Below are 22,802 nucleotides of genomic sequence, written 5' to 3' on the forward strand. Positions count from 1 at the left end.
TTCGGCCAAGAATGGCAAAGAGTTATGGCCATTCGAGCGTGTCGAACGCTTTTTTAGCGTCAAGAAAAACCACAGCCGTCTGCACATCTGGGTGTAAGTAGTGTAATAACGACAAAACAGTCCAAGGGTTTTGGGAGGTGGCCCGCCCAGGAATAAACCCAGATTGATCGGGCCTAGCGATTAATGGAAGTAGGGTTTGAAACCTGTTTGCAATCAGCTTAGCTAGTATCTTGACATCCACGTTTATTAAGGAAAGCGGCCTAAAGGAGTCTATCTCAGTTTCAGGTTTCCCGGGTTTCAGTAACGTGATGATTATTTCTTCCCGGATAGAGGGCGGTAAAATGCCATCAATCTGGGACTCCTCGTACACCGCCAACCGGTGCTGAGCCAACTCCTTTTAGCTTGGCGGGGTAAAGCAGTGAGTAAGGAATCTGTGCTTGGAGCAGGATATGTTTGGCTGGCATAAATTCACGCCTTCTCGCCAGCACGGCCGGCGTAAAGTCGGGATAAAAGGAGATGTTGTTTCCCTTGTGTGCAATTGACCCTTTTTCCCAGTCTAGACGGAGGATGAGATCGCGGACTTGATAGTTCAGGATTTTGGCAAAAATAGGCCTAGGTGTAGCTCCAACTGGTGGTTTTGGACCCAAGGAGCGGTGGGCTCTTTCTACAGCGAGGACAGACGATAGATGGTGATCAAAGAGTTCATGGAGCAGGTCCGCGACGTAGGTCTGCATCTTGGAGATGGCCGTTGTTTCCGGAAAACCGGTAACGCGTAAATTATTTCTGGTCCAGGCCCTCGTTTTTAGCTCGGATGATACCCAGTATTCTGTCCATATGCAGCTATTGTTCTTTCGTTTCCACCTGAAACTCATAAAAATCCGAATTGTGGTTCTCCAACACTTCCAGACGTGTCTCATACATTCCTACCTGCTTCTTGACTTGCTTCTTGACCACATCTAGTTGTGCGTGTGTCCAATTTGGTATTCATATTCCATAGACTGCACCGCATGTCTAACATGAGGGTTCGTAGATCCTCTCCCTGGTCTTCAGTCTGAGTGTCAGGCGATCTCCTCGTGGCAGTCTCAGGGTCCGATTCTGTGAGTCTCGTAGATCTCTTGTTCTCGAAATTCAGCTTGGGCTGCTGGGCATCTTGCTTGCCCATTGCGAGGCTTATAGGCCCTTGTGTTCCAGATGCAGGGATGATCCGACGGTGTCGTCTCAGGAAGCACCACACATCGTGGATGGGTATTGTGTACCCTCCGAGGGAGGCACCCTCTACAGACAGACCTCCAGTCACCTTTGCTCAAGCTTGAAAAATGGCCGAACGTTATGCTTTGGTCGCACTACTCGGGCGTCCTGTCCGCCAGAGGGTCCACGCGTCCAGACACGTCGTCAAATCACCTCCCGCAGTTCCCTGTAGGTGATGGTGTCTTCTTGCCGTATGCGGGCTCTACCGTGGCAGCAACGCAGTGCAGCGGCCCAAATTCCGCCCGCACCGTAACCGTACACCTCTGGGGCCGGTGTGCCAACCACTTTGCGCCACCTACGCTAATCGCTGCTATTCGGTGAGCGCCATCAGCCAAGCACTCTGTCCAAGCAGACTCTGCCACCAGATATCTGACGGCCAGGCCGGGGGGGGGGGGGGGGGGGGGGTGTTGAAAGGGGGAGGGGGAGCTTCAAGAGTGCAGCGCCTCTGTCAATCCCAAGTTCTGGAGGGGTGGTGCGTATAATACCAATGCCGCAGCGTGTCTAAAAGTTGCTGCCAGGCGCAACCAGATGTCCAAAATGGCACCCTGAACTCCGGATGAGTCCAGCACCGATTGAGAGTAGTATGTGGCATCAGCGAGATCGCCGGCACTGTCTTCCCTCACCGCTGCCGTTCGTGCTAAGCCAAAACCTCAGGAGGAATCAGGAGGGGGCACCGTGTCTGTGTGGCTGGGTGGCGAGGAGGCGCCGTGGCGGCCGTTTTCTTCCCGCGGCCCCTACGCCTGGTGAGTGCGCCTGTTCACCCCAGAGAAAACTGCAGGGTCCGAGCCCTGTTCCCAGCTTCAGCACTGGTTCGCAATGGGCTCCGCCGCATGCGTACCACAAAGTCTTGCACCTTCTCCACAGTAACGAGTCGCAGCCTGCAGCACAAGGGTGACCCCGGGCTCGATTTCCGCACACCGCCGCACTGCCCTCCAGAGGGCAGGAAACCCCTGGTCCGCTCTCTACAGATTCGTCTCGCCGTACGCTACTAGAAAGGCAATGTGAGCCCCGAGTCGACCAGTCGGAGGCTCGGGCACCCAGCAACACTCCGGGTGAAGAACTGCCCCATAGATGCTCTCCCCTTGCAAGGATAACTACAGGATTAATCTTCGGCCAGGGGAGCTCGCTTAGCAAGCGGCCATTCCGCAGCTCGGCAAGCCACGCCTCCCCTGCGCTCCCATACTTGATGAGATGTACAGAGGTGATTTAGGAGAGAGTGGTTAGGATCATCTTTAAAACGCCTCTACATGACCCTCACATCCCACTGTGGATTCTGAAGCCATATAATGATATTACCAAATCCATGTCATCGACTAAGTGGCAAGATGGAGGCTGTCACATGATGGGAGATCTCTATCTAAATAAACAGTTCCTCCCCTATGAGCAGGAAAGGATTCTTTTTATCTTGGCCCAGGCCAATTTTTGCAACATGAACAAATACCACAGGTAACCAGGGGAATTTGGGCAGAGTTCCCAGATGATTTTCCAGTGACAGAGGTGATGATCAAGCTTCTTACAATGGCAGGATGCAGACATCTGTTTACTGATTTATATTTTAACTTGGTTAATGATAGAGGCAGTCACATTGGGCAGGCGTGTGAGAAGTGGCCGCGAGAGTGCTGTGAACCATTAACTGATTCAGATTAGAGAAAGGTCTGTGGATAAGAGAAGTTCAGCTTACCAAATGCTTGATTTAAACTGATTCAATTCCATTTTCTTCACAAAACCTATCTTACAGAAGCTGGTCAGAATCTACATCTGCAGTCCGGATTTACATACTGCTGGAGCAGACCTCTTACTCATGGTATGGGTGTGTCCTTGTGTGGTGGGCTTCTAGGATAGAATAGCAGTGGATCTACAGAGGATGACCATGCATTACCAACTTAAACTATGAAACAATACCTGCTGGGTAAATTCCCTACTTAGTCCAACAATAAAATGAAAATAAGATGACTGCCTTGGGCACAGTGTTGGCCACAATGCTGGTTTGGTCATCCATTGGGCAAACCCTAAGGCTCGAAACAAGGATCTGATGAAGTGGGCTACAGCACATGAGAAGCATATAAAAGCTGCAAGAGGAGATGAACAATTGACAGAAGACTTGGCTCAACGTGAAGAGATGTTCATGAATTTAATGGACCCTACTAATAATAGCCCACCCAGAATGAATGGTGTATGAAGGATCTTGTGATAAGGACGTTAATAGGAAATACACTTATAAATATAAATATACATGTAAACCAACTGCTGAAGGTAATGTGGGATGAACTGGTTTGTAGATGCTACTACTTGCTAGTGTCTAACATTCGAAAAAATGAAATAAACATTATAATTTGTTTTTGTTTTCAAAGAAAACATCTTTGGATAGAACACATAAAAAGGTGCATGTGTGACAGCTCACAAAAGGAATTTGCAATCAAAGCCCAATTTGACAGACATCAATGGAAGAGAGATTAAAGCAAGGATTTTTTTAAGGAAAGAAGGGTTGACTAGTTTACCAGGAGGAAACCTATACCAGACCAATCAAATTCAGTTGTGAGATTGAATCCCAAAAATACATTATAGCAGAGCAATAGATATACCCTTTAGCTTGGTTTATGTTTACAAATACCACATATCAACAAACTTGTACTTGAGACTAACAAATAATCCCTTCACTCAGTATTCTGAAGATCTTGGCCCTTGGATGAGGGGCCCTGTTGGGAAGTGTAATGGCCCCATGCATTCTGGCCATATCTGCCAAACCATGTGACATCCAATTTAATAACCTCCATCCAATACATAACACACCTAACTATCTAGGGAAGATGGGTAGAGGCTCTTCTCTGAATTGTCTTAGATCCAAACAACTGGGTGTCTTCTTACATATGACCCTATACCTATAACCTAAAATTACATAATCTCCGCCAGTCTATCTATCTTACCAACCACTCATCTGAAAACACACAGCCCCCAGTAATGATCGCGCCTAACTGGTATTATATATATATATATATATATATATATATATATATATATATATATATATATATATATCCAATATAACCGGAATAAATGCATGGATTTATTTTTCTTGCGAGCACACGACTAATCTCAATAATACTACTGGACTAACCACTAACCCTGGGTTCAGGAGTAGCACGCTACTTGCCATAAAGTGGCCCCATGCCTTGTCAGAGGTAGTAAGCGCGATATAAATACAATTCTATACTCAGCCAGAGGTGGCTCAAACTCACGATTTTTGAAGGAATACTGCAATATTAGTATTACAGTACAACTCATTACTGCAGGCCAAGCACCCCCCCTCCCTCAAAATAAAAAGAAATATATATCTGGTTATGGACCTGTTGAAAGTTAACTTATCTATCGATATTATGCATTCTTTAACCCATAATTTTTAAAGGCATTTCTCTCATATATATTCCACTTCTTATGACTTGTCCTTAAGTGTGCCATCTCTTGACAGATCTGTGTTTTTCTTTCTTAAGCCAAGAACAATTCTAGCTCCAATTTCTGTTCCACGTCTATTCTAGCCAGCACATTCCTCCTCTACCTGGCCTCAAATATTCAGTATGCACGCACACACCTCCTCCCCCCCCCCCCACTTGTTTATATATCACTATGAGGACCGGCCATTGACCGTAATGAAGTGTGTCATTACTGTTCTAACTCCACGTGCACTTTGATAGTAGGGAAGGTTATAAAGCGGACCAAAGCAAACCTAACTCCACTTTTAGTGTGTGTTCGTTCTCTCTCGTTCTCTCTCTCATTCTCTCTCTCGTTCTCCCTCTCGTTCTCCCTCTCGTTCTCCCTCTCGTTCTCCCTCTCGTTCTCTCTCTCGTTCTCTCTCTCTCTCACATATTAAACCATTGACAACATGCAAATCCTAAGCTGGTGAGTTTGATATTTAAATGTATTGCTTTAGGGAAAGCAAATCGTCACACATGATATATGTCAGAGGTTAATGTAGCTAATGTAAATTTATATTTGAATTAGCAAACATACCTTAAGTTAATGACAGGAAGAGGTGGAGAAGCCAACAGCTGTTTGAACTGATGGGTACTAAGCACTTCGCCCTCAAAATTAACTTCCCACATCCTGGATCCAGGGCGCGCACAATATATCAATGGCGGTGGACAAACAGAGCTCTTTGTAGTTGGGAAGAAACAGGCCCCATATTCTCCGTCTCTTTCTTTATTACCAATTTTCCAGAACTTTTCCCTACATTCAAACAAATTACAACATTAATAGAATAAAAATATATACAGAAATTCAGATTTCAATCTAACATGTTCTTCATTTAGAAGAAGCGATAATGCAAACCACTGCACGTTTACATTTTTCCTCTCAAAAAATGATCAAAAATAACCATTCAATACTAAACAATTAAAGAAAAACAATTCAGGACTGGTGAGAAGCATCAAATCACTGTTGTATTTTCAAATGAGGTTAAGGTTTTGATGCTCTTTACTTCCAGTGCGGAAGAGGAGTCATCATCCAAGCATAGTCTATTGATAAGGATTTGGTAGCATTTAAAACAAAACGTTAATTACCTCTCTGTATCACATAAATAGGAACGTGTGAGAGTAGATATGAGCAGTCTCCCATCCATGTAGTCCAGCTGAACCACACTGGATTCAAATGTGGCGATTATCTGAACTGGGAAGGACATAAAGGTAGCAGCAGCCTGAAACACAAGTAGACAATTACAATAAATGTACCCTATTGCGATTTTACACATCTAGGGCAATTTCAGGAGAGCTGATCAAAATGGAGGGTTTGTAGGGCTCCTATAGCACTGTTTAAGGTAGTCTTAAATACTATGAGAACAAATTCTTTACCCATAACATTGATTCCCACTGTGATAACATTTCACAGATGTGTGCTTTTATATTTTGCAGCAATATGGCATGATCCAGAACAATTTATCAAAAATGTGTTGCTTTCTAAGTCTCGCTTAGACAGGTTTAGCTGATCAGTTTAATATTCCATAGGAGTTGCCACTAAGGGGATTACTTCAATGAGCATTTTAATTTATGTAAAGGGATCTGAACATACAAAATATTTGTGTTTGGAACTAAAAATACTAACTATGTGGCATAACTATAAATTGTCTAAGTATGACAACAATTACTTCTCTCATGGAGCACAGACCACATACAAAATGAAACAGGCAATGTGCACTTTGTTCAATATATTAAATGAGGCTCTTGAGCATGAAGAACGAATGATGCAAGGGACAAAATGTATTAAAATATTCACCTTTACTAAATGCATCACAGATTCAGTGCACTAGGAACATAATTCACCACTCAGAGGCAAGTGTGTGTCTCTATTTCCCCAAAGAAAGTCCGTTTTTTTCACCTACAAGAATACCAAAGGGCAAAATATCTCTATTCTTGAAGACAACCCACAGCTTCTGTCTCTTCAAAGTGCACCATTCCAGGTTGGAAAATAAATGCTTGCTTTATTGAAATCAAGTGCCAAACCTATGCCAGGCATTCTAAATAGCACAAGGTCTGCTTTCATTAATGTACATTTTCAAATTATGAACAAAAATAATTTAAAGTATTTCAGAGGTCTTTTGAAAATACAAAGTGTTTGCCAATATTTCGGCTTCACAAAAAATGGGATTTCTACTTACAACCTTTCTGTCTCTTTTAAAAATACCTATCTCAGACTGCCCATCTGACAATTTTGAAACATATTATTTGCTAAAATGACCAGCACGAGATGTAATTAAGAGAAAGTCAATACACTGCATCTATCAAAATCCAATTAAATCTTGGCCTGTCTTCCAAGTTCTAATTTCAATTGTGTCTAGCTAAAATGTTAAATTTCTCAGAACTCGGAAGTCTAGAATCCAAATTCCTCTTAGACAGATGATGAAGTAAAATCAAGTTTGAATAGAAAAGCCGAATAGATAGCAATAGCTGCCACTTAGCTCCTGTAAGAGTCCTGTTGCTAGCTAGTCAAGTGTGGAGATGGTCCTAAAAAAATAAGAAATTCAAAAATAAAGTCTTTGCCTTTCAACAACGAAGCACTACCATTATACCCAACTCCGACACTGGCCCTCCAACCGGAAATGCGAGAGGCCGCCACTAAAAGCTTTCGGTCCATAGAACAATTTGTTCGAAAGGGGGAGGATCAAAGTGATGCAGCTCCTTTCTGTACTCTCTCCTGCTAAATTCTACCACCCTCACGCACTCGCACTACAAAGCCTTCTGGGAGAATGTCATAGAATCCCCAATCACAGACAAGCAGTGGGGGGAGGGGGCGGGCTCTGGAAAGATAGATCACGGTTCAACCACTCTATGGTGATTAGGGAAGCGCATAACAAAATAGCATATGACTGGTACATTTACCCCACCAAGCTGCGAAAGATATTTCCAGAAATCTCAGATCTGTGGACTGCAGACACATTTGGTGGGACTGTCCAGGGATCTGCCCATTCTGGGAGGAAATACTGGCCCAGATTAAAGACATTCTGGGTTATCCCATACCGGATACAATAGGGTTCACACTACTGGGACTAAGGGATGACCAAACTACTGGAGATAGAGCTATCCTATGGCTCTGTCTTGGGGTGGCGAAAATGTCAATAGCGCAGGCCTGGAAATAGAAAGAGGCCCCATCATTAATTCAATGGCACGCTAGATTGTGGCAGGCACTCACAATGGAGAGAATGGCAAGCATTTTTATAGACAACTATACAAGTTTTGAATATACTTGGGGGCCACTAGTAGCCTACCTCTCCAAAGGACTGCCTTTCACTGCATGCCTAACTCGCACAAGAGCGCTTCTCGTCTTCCAATACTGAAAGCCTTCTCACAGAATCACCCTAGACCTTGTGAAGTTGGTAGTCTTCCCACCATATGACCTCGCTTGGCTTAGGCTCCTACATCGCTCCACACTAACCTGATAGGTATAGCTAGACCGTCTCATGCTCCAACTGGTTAGGTCTCTGTTTGATGGTTTGTTTTGTTTTGGGGAGGGGGAAAGGGGAGGGAAACTAGAAATCATATAGATGTATTGATCACATTGTGAAATACAGCAATGGCCACCAGGACTTGTAGAAACCCCATCTGAAAATGATTGTGTTTACCATCTGATGGGGGCAATATATGACTAAGTTGTGACGATATACCTACGGAAACTAATAAAAACAAGTTTGACAAAATAAATTAAGTCTTTACCTTCCCTTGCTTGGCCGATGAGATCTTGATGGCAGAAACTTTCCCCACATGGTCTCCCACAAACACTCGAAGAGCTGTGGTATCCCACGTAAGAGCAGTGACATTTTTGCCTTTGTGTTCAGAAGATACATAAATTCGCTCTGGCTTCCCTCGTCGCTCTTGATTCAATTCCCAGACCACAACGTACCCCTGACTGAAGACATATTATATGAATAAACAACAGGTCAATTTTACACCCATGTGAACTTTGACACAGTGTACTATACCATGCTATGAAGGCTTAATAAATATAATTTAAATGCCCAACATATGATATTGACCACACATTTTGTGATATATAAACAGGGTGTGTTCCTTCCCAAGTTCTTAAGAATGATACTAAGAAAATAAGGCAGTAAAAAATATAAAGGAACCACAGCAAGCCATGACAACTCACCTCACCCCTGTTGAGAACCCCAGTCCTGTAAGGAGAGCGCACTCCTGCTATAAGGAAAGTGTATTTGCTTTAAATGTTATGTTTCTGTTCTTGGGTACAATCATGATAAGTCCCTGCTCCAACCACATCCAGAAAAGTGATAGTTCTCAAAAATCAAGAAGTGTTGCAATTGCCATTTCCACACAGGGGTTTATATTAGGTCTGGCTACAGACAGCCGTAGCTGTCTGCCAGATCGTTTTGCACAACCATAAAAAAAAATTTAGATAGAGGCTTTCAGTCAGCTCTGTATTGCTCTCTCACCACAGTCTATCGACTAGAAGATACATTATTCCTTCTCCTGGAAAGTGCTTAAATTGCACTGCATGAGGTGCATGGTCTTCAGGAAAACAAACAGGGGGCATGGACTAATTAGTGAACACTGAAGCCATTTTGAATAGGTAGAATCCCACAGCCAAAAGCCTCTCATTGTGTATGTTCAGCTAATGCTGGGGAGAGGAGTTGGCCTAACGGCTAGGGCGGTCGACTTCTAATCTGGGACACTGGGTTCGAGTCTCAGAAATGACGCTGAACATTCTGTGATTCTGGGCAAATTAGTTAATCTCCCTGAGCCTAACCAAAATAAATGTGTGTCCTCGAGTAACGTAACTGGTGCTATGTAAAGCGCTCTGATACCCGATTCGGGTCAAGTTTGCGCTATATAAAACTCTGCAGAACAAAATAAAATGCTTAATTGAGGCTTGATCTACTTTAGTATGTGTGACGAGGAGACATTAAGTGGAAGCCAAACCATCTTGGATTGTTAGATTTGGATGCTGCCTGACCCAAGATTGAGTACAGTTGCGTAAAGCGTCTTAAGACCCTCCCAGATAAACCTTTTCTACCACTGTGGGAGTAGGGCGCTGTAACCTGCAACCCTGAGGCTTTTGGGGTGTACTCTGGAATTGGCAACCCATGTCAATCCTCACATAGCTGTATACTGTGTTGATCATTTGAAGTAAAGGTGACCTGATCTTTTAACACAGTTTGCAAGGCTATTCTGACCTGTGCTTACAGTTCTATAACCATCTGTAAGTGCCTCAGCGCTTTGGCTATCTTCTTGATAATTTCCTCCATGGGGACTACTTCAATGTGGCTTTAAGATCTCACTTCTGGCATCACGGTTACAGGAGTCTGAAGCAAGGCTACAGCCAAGTGACAATCTAACTACTTTAATAAGTTATGTGCTAGATACATTCAGTTCCAAAACAGTTCATCTTTCCACATAAGATGGTCATTTCACACCATCATTCGGTGTCTCTCACATTCCTGGATCTGTCTATGTAGTCTTCTTTTAGGTCTCAACAAATTTATCTTGTTCGTCTGGATCTCCAGGAGTAGCCGGTGGAATTTCCCCTAAAAAAAAAAGCACAGGCCAGTTTTGGGTTGGAAATGTATCTTCCATTCCAATCAACCCAAACTCCTTTCACTGTTATAGTGCTTAAAATAGGGCAGGGAACTAAGCTTTTACCACATCCACTCTCCTCCTCCTAAGCAATCCTTGGCACACCTTAATACTGATTTGTAGTACAGCATGCCTAATCCTTTGTCACACCAATCACGCGAGTTCAAAAATCAATATTTGTGGCACTTGTCTGTAATCACAGCCCTCCTGCTAGACTGTCACATCGGAGAACACAGCACCTCTCTCCTGCGGATAACCAAGCTTAGTGCGTTTATTCAATACAATTCACTCATCTGTCTTCTACTCTGCCTTCTTCCCTGCTTGTGCTCTCCTTTTCCTGATCTGCTCTGGTCATTTACTCACCCTTATTCCTAGGTCCGCTCCATCTGTCTGAGACTCATACCTTGTCCACGCTCTCGGATCGCTTTGCTTGTTGCTCTTCCTCGTCTTCATCCCGGACATCTTTTCCTTTCTCCACTCTTAATTCATCAGCCTTGAAAATGGCATCCTGAGTATTTCCAGATCACTTTGATGTCTGTCAAGAGTACTTGTTGCTTTATTTCTTAGTCTCTGGACAATGTCAGTATCTCAGACACCATGCTACATGGGCCTACTTTACCTTTGCATTACATCTCCCCATAGTCAAGCTGCTTCTTCTATGAGATGACCTGTACCATTGTCTTCATAGTGTACCACAGAGCGTTCAGGCTCATCCCAACCACAGTCTCATCCTCGATATAAGAGATTTAGATACTCTTCGGTACCTCAGTTATTGTCACCTTATTGTTGCGATCAGTGTTTTTTTTTAACACAGTTGTCTCAAAAGTCTCATCCAACCTATTTATAATAGTAATAAATAGGTAATAAATAGGTTGGATGAGACTTTTGAGACAACTGTGTTCAAAATACCCACTGATCGCAACAATGGCCTGCAATACCACAGCTTCCATCCTTGGTCATTGAAAAGACATCTACCTTTTTCACAATTTTTAAGGATTAGGCGAATTTCTTCCAATCCGGAGTCATGCGTGCAGACTATTCAAGACTCCAAGAATAAATTTCTTGCGAGGGGTTACCACCAGCAAGTGATTGATGAAGTTGAAAATAGATCATTGACGAAAAGTCGTGAGGCTTTACTACAAAAGCAAGAAAAATTACAAGGACCCAACCGTGAAGTATTTGTATCAACTTTTTCCACCAACTCTGATTCAGTTAAAAAAAGTATTTTACTTAGATGGGACTTGTTGCAAACAGAACCGGATTTTAAAGGAATTTTTTCAGAGCCACCCTTATTTGCTTACAAAAGATCTAACAACTTAAAAGAAATTTTGAATCGTACCCCAGCCAGTTCTGACACAGTTTTTAAAGGCATGACAAAATGTTTGAATTGTTCACATTGCAATAATGTCATTTGTGGCAAATATGTTACCCATCCGTGGACTGGCAAAAAGATTATGTTGAATTTTTATGCGAATTGTAACACTCATCATGTGATTTACTTGATTAAATGCCCGTGTGATATGTACTATGTGGGAAAAACGGAGAGGGTTTTACGTATTCGTATAACTGAACACAAGAGTAGAATACGTACCAAAACCACAAGTTCACCATTAGCATCGCACTGGTCAGAGATGAAGCATTCCATTGCACAATTAAGATTCTGTGTTCTTGAAAAGATTGAACCACGTTCAGATAGGGACACGGCAAAATTTCTGCCTCAACGTGAATCTCATTGGATCTGGTTTCTACAAACTTTACTTCCGAAGGGGTTAAATGATAAATTCGAACTGGCATGCTTTTTGTAAAAAGACTCCTTTGGTTGGTTCCTTATGCGCATAATGTACGTCAGTGAGTGAGTAGTTGTTGTTCACTCATTCCACATTGTTATAGCACTGTTTATGTTTTGACACACAATTGCCACACACTGTACCAATGTTGAAAATGTGATATTTATCATTGTGCATTTACTTATTTATTCATTTTTTCTTTATTTTTTTCATTTGATGTTTCTGAATTTTAATTCTTTTCATTCCTTTCACTTTAACTTTATCGTTTCTATTAACGATGTTTTCTGACATTGTCTTTATGGTGATGGACTTCCCGTTTTAATATGGCGGCTGTGGTCACAGCCTGCTCACTAGTCCTGTTTTTATGTTAGTGTTTCAATCCTTCTTCAAAAAACCAAGCTGCAGTCACGTAATGGTGGTTGAGTCAGAGACTCGGCGTTTATGGTCGTGGTTACGAGTTCGTTGGTAATTTTTTGAGGTAAGCGCGATTTATTTATTGAGCACTCCGGTAGAGTACAACAAGTTGGCTAGAAGCTGCATTGTTTCATTTACACTTTTTCTTCGGCAGATACCATTGTCGAAAACTTATTTTGGCGGATAGACGGGTATTATATTCAGCTCACGTTGATGCTACGCTTTGTTTGCATATGGGTAAGCGAGTAAAGTTGTATATCCACATAAGATGGTTTTGTTGGTAGGCATCCGATACTGAGTGAGTTTCTTTTTGGTTACAGATAGTTTATCCTAAATATAGCCTTATCAACACTCTACACGCATTGGACTGATTCAGAGTTTTTTCTTTGAAATCCACGTACTTCAGTAATCCTTAGGTATGTCTTCTAGTTTCTTGTGATTAGTAGCAGCATGTATTCGCTTGCGATTTATAAATTGGTGACTGGCATTATTCTTCAGTCTTAGTCTGGTTACGGACTGTTAGTCACATCCCCCAGCTGTTGTAGATTTATTTCAAAACGGATCTTTTATGCTCACACGGGTGCTGCTTTTCTTGTTCTTTCTTCTTTTCTTTGAATTTTTAGTGCTCTTGGTGCGATGGGACTGTATTTTCGTTTGTTTCACGGTGGATTCTTTCGTTTTTTTCCTTTCTTGAACTGAAGTAATACACATCAACCCCTGGCTCCAGTTGAGTCCATAACAAGAAATGTTTTGTATTGAAGCTTTGGTTTCACATTTGTAATTGATATTCTCTTATTGTTTATACTCCTAGATTCCCCTGATGAAGGGCTCAGTTGAGAGCCCGAAATGCATTGGGATTTTCTTTTAATATGTGAAGCTTCCACAAAGCACCTTTGTTGACTACAAGCAACGTTTTGTTTTGTTACACAAGAGAAGCCATCTGCATTCATCAAGAATAAAAGCAGAAGACTTTAACTATTTCTTGAACTATTCGCATTATTGGGTTTCTTTTTTCGGTTACATTTCACAAACAATTGGTGTTTAATTGGATAATATTCAGTATAAATGTTTTGGAAACTTGCTGTTTAAACATTGTTATATGTGAGTACGCCCCTTTCGGGCACACAGTAGTGCACTGGATATTTCTAGACATTGTTCTAGAATTCTCAATCTTTTTGCTCAAGCGAGGTGACTGGCAGTGTCACTTACCTGGTGCACACACCGAAGAGTATCGTGATTTGATATTTTGTTTAATTTATAAGAATTGACAATTTTGTTTAAACGAGTGCATACCTAGCTGTTTTTTTCCATTGTTAATTCTCTATACTTTGGCATCCTGCTCTATCTCACCAAAAGACTGCAGATGGTACAGAACCAGGCGGCCAGGTTAATATCCCATCAACCCAGATGGGAAAACATCTCTCCCACTATGAAAGAGCTACATTGGCTTCCCATCTCACAAAGATGTGCATTTAAAGTTGGCTGCCTTATTTTTAAAACCCTGCATGGTGCTAGCCCAAAATATATATCCAGACTTGTCCAGAAACATCTACCTGCACGTAGCTTACGCTCCGCCCTCAAGAATCTTCTAACCATTCCATCTTACAAACGGAAACTAATAGGTGGCTGCAGGTTTGCAGTATTGGCACCCAGCTTCTGGAACACTCTTGCTTTAGACATAAGAACCTGCACTGAATTTTCTAGATTCCGTAAGCTTCTTAAGACTTGGCTCTTTACCCAAGCTCATAACTAGATTCTGCAGACAACTAAATATATGGAGGTTCAGCAATACCTTAAGTTCAGCGCCAAGAAACCAATCGGTGTATGTGCGCTTTATAAGAAATGTTAACATAACATAACAATACAAGCAAAGTACTCCACTCCCTTCTATCCAGTGCTGGAAAAATTTATTAAATTTACCAGGCTGCTTTTCCCACCCCTCTGGCCCTGCCTCAGAATGGTCTCATTAAGTACTCGCATTTGCAGGAACCACGTAGAGAGACCAGAACTTCCTCTATAAAATGTACATACAGAGAAAATACTTTCTTCTCCATCTACATCACCAAATATAAACCCACCTCTGCTCGCAATAAACCCCTCCTGCTCCCTGTATTGCGGTTACCCGGTTGCCACTCCAATGCTAGCATTAGGAGTCTCCACTGAGTCAGTCAGCTCCTTCGGATCCTCACTCTCCTGTGACTCCACTCTAACTGCTCTGATCATCTTCAGCTGCTGCATCAACCTTTCCTTGGTTTCTGCCCTAGTGGGCTATGGGGATCACCAATTCCTTATGTCATTTTGCAAGGAAGACGTGTTGCTGTACCTCCTCCCTCCTTCCTATTCCTTGAGACCTTTCTTCAGGGATCATGCCACCATCTGCTTACCCCTGCAGTTAAAACTATACACAATAATTGATGGTTGCACTGACAAGGTACTTGTTGCTCCCAGAGGAAGCCTGTAATAGCGCAGAGGTGGAAACATTTAGAGCAGAAAGACCACTAAACAGCAGAAGTGTGTTCCCTTTAAACACCAATGAATTCTTTGATCTAATGCATTGCTTAATCAGATCATCTTCTTTGAACAAAGACACCTTTTTCAGAATATTCTTTGGTGCCTCTCTGTAGCCCCCTGCATATTCATTCTATGTATGTGTAATTCAGACTGAGGTTATTGATGGAGTGAAGAAAGTTTCTTACAAACACTGTTCTCCTCTACACCCTTTGTGACCGCTCTGATTTTTGTTGTTCCACTGTGATCCGTTTTCAAGGCCTTTTTGTTTGCTATGCAGCTCTATGTTATGGTTTTGTATTGCTTGGATTCTGAACCACAACTGTGCTTGTTCCTCAGACCTGCCATTGACCACACAATCCAAGTCATCAAAGTACCCAAAATCAGTTCCTTCGTTTTAGAGCTAATATAGGAAGGACTTGAAAACAGACTGAATTTAGCCATCTTTGAATCTTTTTTTTAGATATGGTCATAGGGGGCACTGGAGTTGCTGTGCTTCTTCTGAGAGACTATATGAGGTTACTCTCCTTCACTTCTCTCTTCATCACCAGGTGGGCTGACATTTCTTGAACATAGGGTCCTTTCAGTCTCTGCTACCAACCCTATCATGTCAAGTGGTGCTTCTTTCCACTATTTCACGTCATTAGCTAAGTACTGGAGGGCGATTAAGTACACTCTTATTTGTGATCATTCACAGTATAGTACAGTATCCCCAGGTACAGAGGGTCTCAACTTCTCAGGCCACAGGCACAGTAACCAGTGCTTTCAGTCTATCTTCTTGCTCTGTAGGTCTTCTGTAACATGTACAGCAAAAGGCCCAGCCTCCTTGGACTCAAGCTGCCCCTTTGTGATTGTCGCCTCTTCAGTCAAAGCCAGCATTGGGCTCTGATCACACAGTCATGCAAGCCCAAACTTTCCTCAGGTCCATCTCCAACTCCAGGCTACTCTTAGAGCATTGTCTAAGGCCAACTTGCACAGATGACTACGATGCACCACAGAGAATGCCAAGGCCAGCTGTCACAGGCTCCAGGTTCAGACCCTCATGGCTAAAGGTTTAGCTTGCTTCTTAGCCGGGCAAGACTATTCCACCAAGCCCTCACATCTCTGCCATTGAAGAGGTCATCCATCCTGCCCACGAGGGACCAACCACTTACCTCTGTCCCTACTAGTTCTTTTGTAGCCACAAGCTGGAGGGCACTATGCAGTGATCAGCAATCACACTTTAAGCAGCCCAGGCATGCAGGGTAAGCTGAACAAGTACTGGCAAAGCTTTTAGGTCCCACCTATGCAAGGGTTATTGGTTTTGCCAATGTGTTTTAGCCATTTTGTAAAACAGGCTGTTCAGCACGGCTAAATGTTAGTGGTGTAGAGGAAAGTGGCGTGGAGTGTCGTGGTGAAGAGTGGAGCAGAGTGGCAAAGAGTGGAGTTGAGTTTCATAGAGTGTAACAAAGTGGTGTAAGGTGGAGTGGAGTGTCTTGGCGCATCATGGAGTAGAATGGAGAATACTAGAGAAGAGTAAAGCGCCCTAGAGTGGAGTGTAGTAGAGCGGAAGGGTGCAGACCAGAGGGGTGCAGAGCGGAGGGGAGTGGAGCAGAGGGGCGCAGAGCAGAGGGGAGTAGAGCAGAGGGACGTAGAGCGGAGGGGTGCAAAGTGGAGTAAAGAATCATAGATTGAAGTGTTGTAGAGTGGAGTGTCATAGAGCGGAGAGTCACAGAGAGGAGTGGCTTAGAGTAGTGTGTCCTGGAGTGGCTTAGAGTAGAGTGTCCTGGAGTGGCATAGAGTAGAGTTAGAGTAGAGTGGTGGAGTGGGGTTGTGTGGAGTGGGGTTGTGTACAGTGGAGTATAGTTGTTGAGTTGAGCACAGTGGAGCAATGTACAGTGACCTACAGTAAAGTGGCGTGGAGTAGAGTGGCATAGAGTAGAGTGGAGTGTCGTAGAGTGCTATAGAGTGGAGTTGCACAGCGTCATACAGTGGAATAAAGTAGAGTGGAATGATGTAAAGTGAAGTGACCTGGAGTTGAGTAGCGTGGAGTGGTGTAGAGTAGAGCAGCATTGGAGAGTGTCGCAGAATGGGGTGTTGTAGAGTAGCCTTGAGTGAAGTGGCATAGAGTGGCGTAGAGAATCGCAGAGTGGAGTCCCGTGGAGTAGAGTGTCATGGAGTGGCTTAGAGTGGAGTAGCTTACACTGAAGTATGCATGGTATGTTAGCGGACTGTCAGTACAGACAACACATTTTCAATTGAAAAGACCATTACATCTGCACATACAGTTTTACGGATTAAACTATATAGAGCACAAATGATAATGTGTGGAAAGGGCATCACCTAGTGTACTGAGTTGTTTTGATCATATTCAATTATTTGTTTCCACTATAATTCTAAATCACAAAACATGTGCTTCATTTGGGCTTTCCTAATCTAACATATTCTGAAATGTGTGCACAGTTCATTTGCGGACATTTACATTTTGTTATGTGCTAGAAAAAAAACCTTTTCTTTCCCAGCAACAACAAGCTTGTCACGTAAGTCCTTTCACTTTGAAGTCAGAGAAAGAAATGTAAACACCAAGCTCCCTCAGAAGCCAGAGCCTGACATTTGACCTCTATCTTTGAACACAGAGCAAATGTGACAAGATAAGAACAAAATGTGAAGGCCTGTTTACAGAAAGCGAGAACTTTTGGAAGAACAAAATGTGAAGGCCTGTTTACAGAAAGCGAGAACTTGTGGAAGAATACAGTAATTAGGTAATGCTACACATGAGGGACAAAAATATGCTGGACAGCCTAAACAAATAGAGCCAGCAAATAGAAAGCCAGAAAATGTGAGATACAAACCACAAAGTCATTTGTAAGCACTGGTTAAAATGAATTCCCGGGGAAGCTTTCAGAATGTGTGTGTAGCGATAACCTGTTTTTGTTCCATGTACCCCTCCCCCCAACTGGTCGTGAGTGTACGACGTGTTCTATTTTCCTTTCCTGTCAGCTTAGACCTAACCAATGTGGGGTGAGTGCTCTACGCTTGTCCTGCATGGACAATTAACATGACTCTGCTGCCACATCTGATCACTTCTTTTTGAGTTAGGCACTTTTGCTGAAATAACGCATCCTGATCATTACGTATACTTTGTTGTATATTAAGTGCAACGCACCCAGAGTGTGCGCTTACCATTATACAATTCGGACAAGTCGTATGTCATGAGACTTACAGAATTAATTATAGATTGTTACACCCTACTGTGTTGGTTGTATGTTTTTAACACTGGCGCATGCCCCACCTTTTGCGAAAGCGGTTTTAAACACAGAATTGATATAACTATTTCAAACATGTGATACGCCCGACCACTATACAATATGTGATGCGGCACACTATTATACATCTCGGACAAGTCGTATGTCATGAGACTTACAGATTTGGTGATAGATTGTTACACCCCACTGCGTTGTTTGCATGTTTTTAACACCGGTTCATGCAGAACCTTTCGCTATTCTTTTTCCCTTTTCCTTTCCACCTTGTCGCTTTGTCTTTCAGGTAAATCAATACAAGGCACAAACGTATCTTTTATGTATACACACAGCTGGTGACCTGAGCATTCAGTCACATTGGTAGCACTAGCCTTGCAGTAGTTTAAGAGTTCCAGCTAATTTCCTGATTAACCAATCCTGACAAATTGCCGATAGACCCCATAGGGGCTGACAATGGCAAGAAACATGTTGATCACAATACACAGCACACTCACTCTATAGGACCATTGTCTCCAAATTGGGCCACACTGTTTTTACTTAGGTTAGTGAGACCCCTGATTAAAGTTTATGACATAGTGCCTTCCTAAAAATGTTTTAGTTCACCTTTTTTCACTTCGCTACACTACTCACTGTAGTCCACACACCCCTGAGCTCCCAACAGCTTTGTCTAAAAGAACTCCGCCAAAGAGCCCCTTTGCAGGTGCCAGTCAGGCATTGCAGCGCCGGCCCAGCAAGGAGCACGCCCAAAAGAAGAAGCATGATACCTTTCGGGGTGTATGAGGGCACTTCCTCCAAAGGGAGGTTATTCCAGACCTGAACAATTTCACACTCCCCAAAGAATAGTACATCTTTTATACACAGACTAGTATTGTGAGGGGGCACGTGTGCTGGACCTGTACCAAAAAGCTCCCAGTTCCTCGTTCATTTTGAGAAGCTTTCAGAATGGCCATAAGACATTCTTTCACAACCAGACAGCTGTGCTGTCTAGTAGGCTTTGACCTAAAAGAATATTGCAAGTCACCTTTGTTTTGTTGCGGTCATCTGGGAAAATATTCATTATTATTTACTTAGCTCGAATATTTGAAAAGAACTGAAAACAATTAGGCTTCCTTTTTTGGGTTGGACTGGAAAGTTTAATAAATAATTTTTAATTGTTCCTTTGAAATGGGGGGGCATTGGGAAAGAAATGCAATGTTGATTAGGATTCTATGTGAAGGAAGTGTGGTTTCAAAAATTAAGGCCAAATCAATAAACTGGAATGTACAGAATCATGTCGGTGAGCTGATTATCAGAAAGCAATTAATGCTGATTAATTTCTGACTGAGGCACTCTTTAGAATCTTCAGTAGGCTAGGCTTTCTCATTCAAAAACTTTATTCGACAATTAAGTCATAAAAGTAACATATAAAAACAATTTACATAAATGCAAGTTAAAATACAATTATCAATATAGGTTTGTACTTATATGACTAGGACAAGGTTATACTCCATCTATAATAAATAGACTAATGCCTTTACATCCAGATATAAAACAGGCACATTTCATATTTATGCAGCAATATGCCGCCCTCCCCTGATTTAGATAACTAGATAATTAGACAGTGGAATAGAAATGGTCCCAGAACATACATAAAATTGAGAAGGATCAACAAAATAACTATTACAACGAGTAAGGCAGAACCATAGTGTTATTTAATCACACTTGGAACAGGCACATAAATGCATATGATAAATCACACTATTTACAAAAGTGCGGGGTGCCACGGGGAAGGGGAGGGAGTGACGAGTTAGGTAGGGTAGTAGGGTAAGTGACATATAAAAGTTCATAACAATGGTACACATCAATTGCTGGGCACCTTACTGTCGTGCCAAATAATCAAGATAAGAGTCATTCATTGACAGAATTGAATGTTTTGCCAGATAGCCATATACAAGTGAAAGTACACAGTGCTCAACGCACTATTGAAGGTACTGGCATAGTGAGATGTCGACGTTTCGACCCCTCTTCCAAGGTAGGTTGATGAATTCCTTACGGGTGGGGTCTTCCTCAGGACAAAAGAGGAACGGGGAAGGTAGGCACCTATAAAAAGATTGGGTGGGAATTAAAAATTGATAGTGCCAAGCGAACATTCAACTGCGGGGCTGGATATGGATATAACTGCCATAATTACCAGTTTAAAGAACGAGCATCTAGTCAGTGACAGCTTGGCATCAGGGCAAAAAAGGCTCCACAGTCGGGTGGGAGTGAAAGTCACCTAAAAAGAATTTAAAAGTGACAATGAAGTCAACAATAAAGTTGACTCACAAAGAGGGGGGGTTATGACTCCAAATAAATGTAAACTCACGTGTATTACTTAGCACAAAAGGGAGGATTAGATTACTCCGTCAAATCACACCGCAGCGTAGATCGGTATGTTGGGTGAAGTGAATCACCGGGAAAACAGCCTCTATAAACCAAATGGAGAGAGCGCTCTTTAAATGAGAAACCTGGTAGGTAGTCCAGAACTAGAGAAATACAAAGCAAACAGGACCTGGTCCCCCAGCCTATCATCCGTATACTAAGATGGAAAAAAGACGGGACTAGCAATTCAAAAAATGAAAAAACTAAACAAACATCGAAAAAAAGGGGAAATAGGAAAGCTCATTAAAGCGAAAATCGCTTTGACCCTATGCATGGAAAGGGCGCAATCATCTGTATACATGCGGGCGGACTAATCGCGTGAGACAAGAGATACTATTGACGGGACTGGCAATCAAAAAAGGGGAGTCAATACAGAAAAAACCTAAGGCGTAATAGTCATGGAAATGACAAAATAAACTGTAAATATGAAAACGGACTGATCGTATAAAACAAAGATATACTCATCGGTCGAATTAGCCAAATATAGCGGGGTATAATTCAGGTGGTTCCCTTACCTTGAGACGGCGTACGTGGCTGAAACCGCTCAACTCAGACAGCTTACTGACAACGCGGAGCGGCTCCCTGATATGGAGAACGCTGAGACCGCGTGACGTTACACCGGGTGCAGCCGCTAAATGCTGCCCTTAACGGGAGAATGGAAGAAAGACCATTCGAGTAGTTCGTCAGTGTAACGAAACCGAGGCTTGATAAAATAGTATTGGTAAATTAATCCCGAAATAAATAAACAATAAGAATAGGTGTGGCAGTTGAAATAAGTGTATTATTAATGATTAGGTGGGTGGAATGCATCACTCGAGGAGCGTCGTCGAGGGCCGGTGGATGGGCATGATCGGCCGGGCTAAGGTTGGGAGAGGAGAATCACTATGTGAACATGTACATACGTAGGGAATCCTGAAAAGGAGCGATTGTATTTTGAAGGAGCATAGTTGATTAGCAAGCATATGAGCACATTTGGATTGCACTGTTGTACAGACTAAAGGGCGTGCAGCCAAAGCTAATGATCTGTTATTAGGTAAACAAACAGGCAAATTAACTTTTTCACAATGGGTGCATTAATTGAAGGCGTCTAAACGTAAAGGTGACACATTGAGCCAGAAAAAAATTTTGATTCACTTGTAGAAAATATGTGAAAACATTAAAAAGGGGTAAAAGAACATTGTTTGTTAGAAAGCAAGCATGTGAGCTTATATCAATTAACATTTTCTAATGAAGATACAAGAGAACCAGATGATAATTACATTGGGAGAAAAACGTCAGATAGTCATGTAGATACATGTAAATAGATATAGGCTTGCTGGAAAATGAAAGTATGGCAAAAGACAGATGATAGTTCCAATGGGAAAGAAACAATCGAAAAAGTCATGTGCACAATGGGTACATTCATCATAAGTGTCTCATGGTCAACATCATAAAGTGTCTCAGGAATAACGTTGACAACAGGTTAGATTACGGGCTGGGGAAAACAGAACAAAATGAACCTTGTTCATTAGTTATTGAGAATAGCTAATTGAGCATTACTAGGGTCTTGTTCATTCAAACCCGTTAGAATGGTATCAAAGCGTATCATCATTTTTGACTCTCTAATGAGCAGGATAGAGGATATATTACCTCCCCGAGGTCCCAGTTCTGTCTTTTCCAAGACAATCCATTTCATTTCATCGGGGCAGTGTCCCAGTTGGTGATAGTGTTCAACTAGAGGTGCACCTGTCACATTGCATCTTATTCTGCTTTGGTGTTGAAGAATTCTTGCCTTGACTTTCTGCTGTGTCTGGCCAATATATAGTTGGTCACATGGACACAGGATCCCATAGATGACGTTGCTGGAATTGCAGTTTGTATGTGATTGCAATGTAATGGTCTGATGTTTATATTCAAAGTTCTTTGATTGCATAGTTGTGGGGCATGCTTTACACGACCCGCACTTGAAATGACCTATGATTGGTAGTAAATTCCAGAGTGACCGAATGGTCGGTTCAACTGGGTCCTCAAGGAAGGAATGCACCACATGGTCCTTGATGCTCATTGCTTTCTTAAAAGAATGCATCGGTAAATCAGGTTGGTCAATCTCCGTAGATATAATGTTCCAATGTTTATTGATGATCTTTTTCACT

The 22,802-nt window shown here is 42.4% G+C and overlaps 1 protein-coding gene across 1 annotated transcript in view; it reads right to left on the reverse strand.

Moving 5' to 3' along the window:
• Positions 1–22,802, reverse strand: part of HPS5 (HPS5 biogenesis of lysosomal organelles complex 2 subunit 2) — a 484,255-nt gene that overhangs the window by 310,932 nt on the left and 150,521 nt on the right. The window contains exons 5-7 of the mRNA XM_085648054.1: positions 8,445–8,637; positions 5,802–5,935; positions 5,254–5,469 (exon numbers count right to left, since the gene is read on the reverse strand). Of these exons, the coding sequence (XP_085504180.1) occupies positions 5,254–5,469; positions 5,802–5,935; positions 8,445–8,637 (543 nt within the window). The remainder of the gene's footprint in view (positions 1–5,253; positions 5,470–5,801; positions 5,936–8,444; positions 8,638–22,802) is intronic.

This window comes from Triturus cristatus, chromosome 3_2 (genome assembly GCF_964204655.1).
Source record: "Triturus cristatus chromosome 3_2, aTriCri1.1, whole genome shotgun sequence".
Lineage (NCBI taxonomy): Eukaryota > Metazoa > Chordata > Amphibia > Caudata > Salamandridae > Triturus > Triturus cristatus.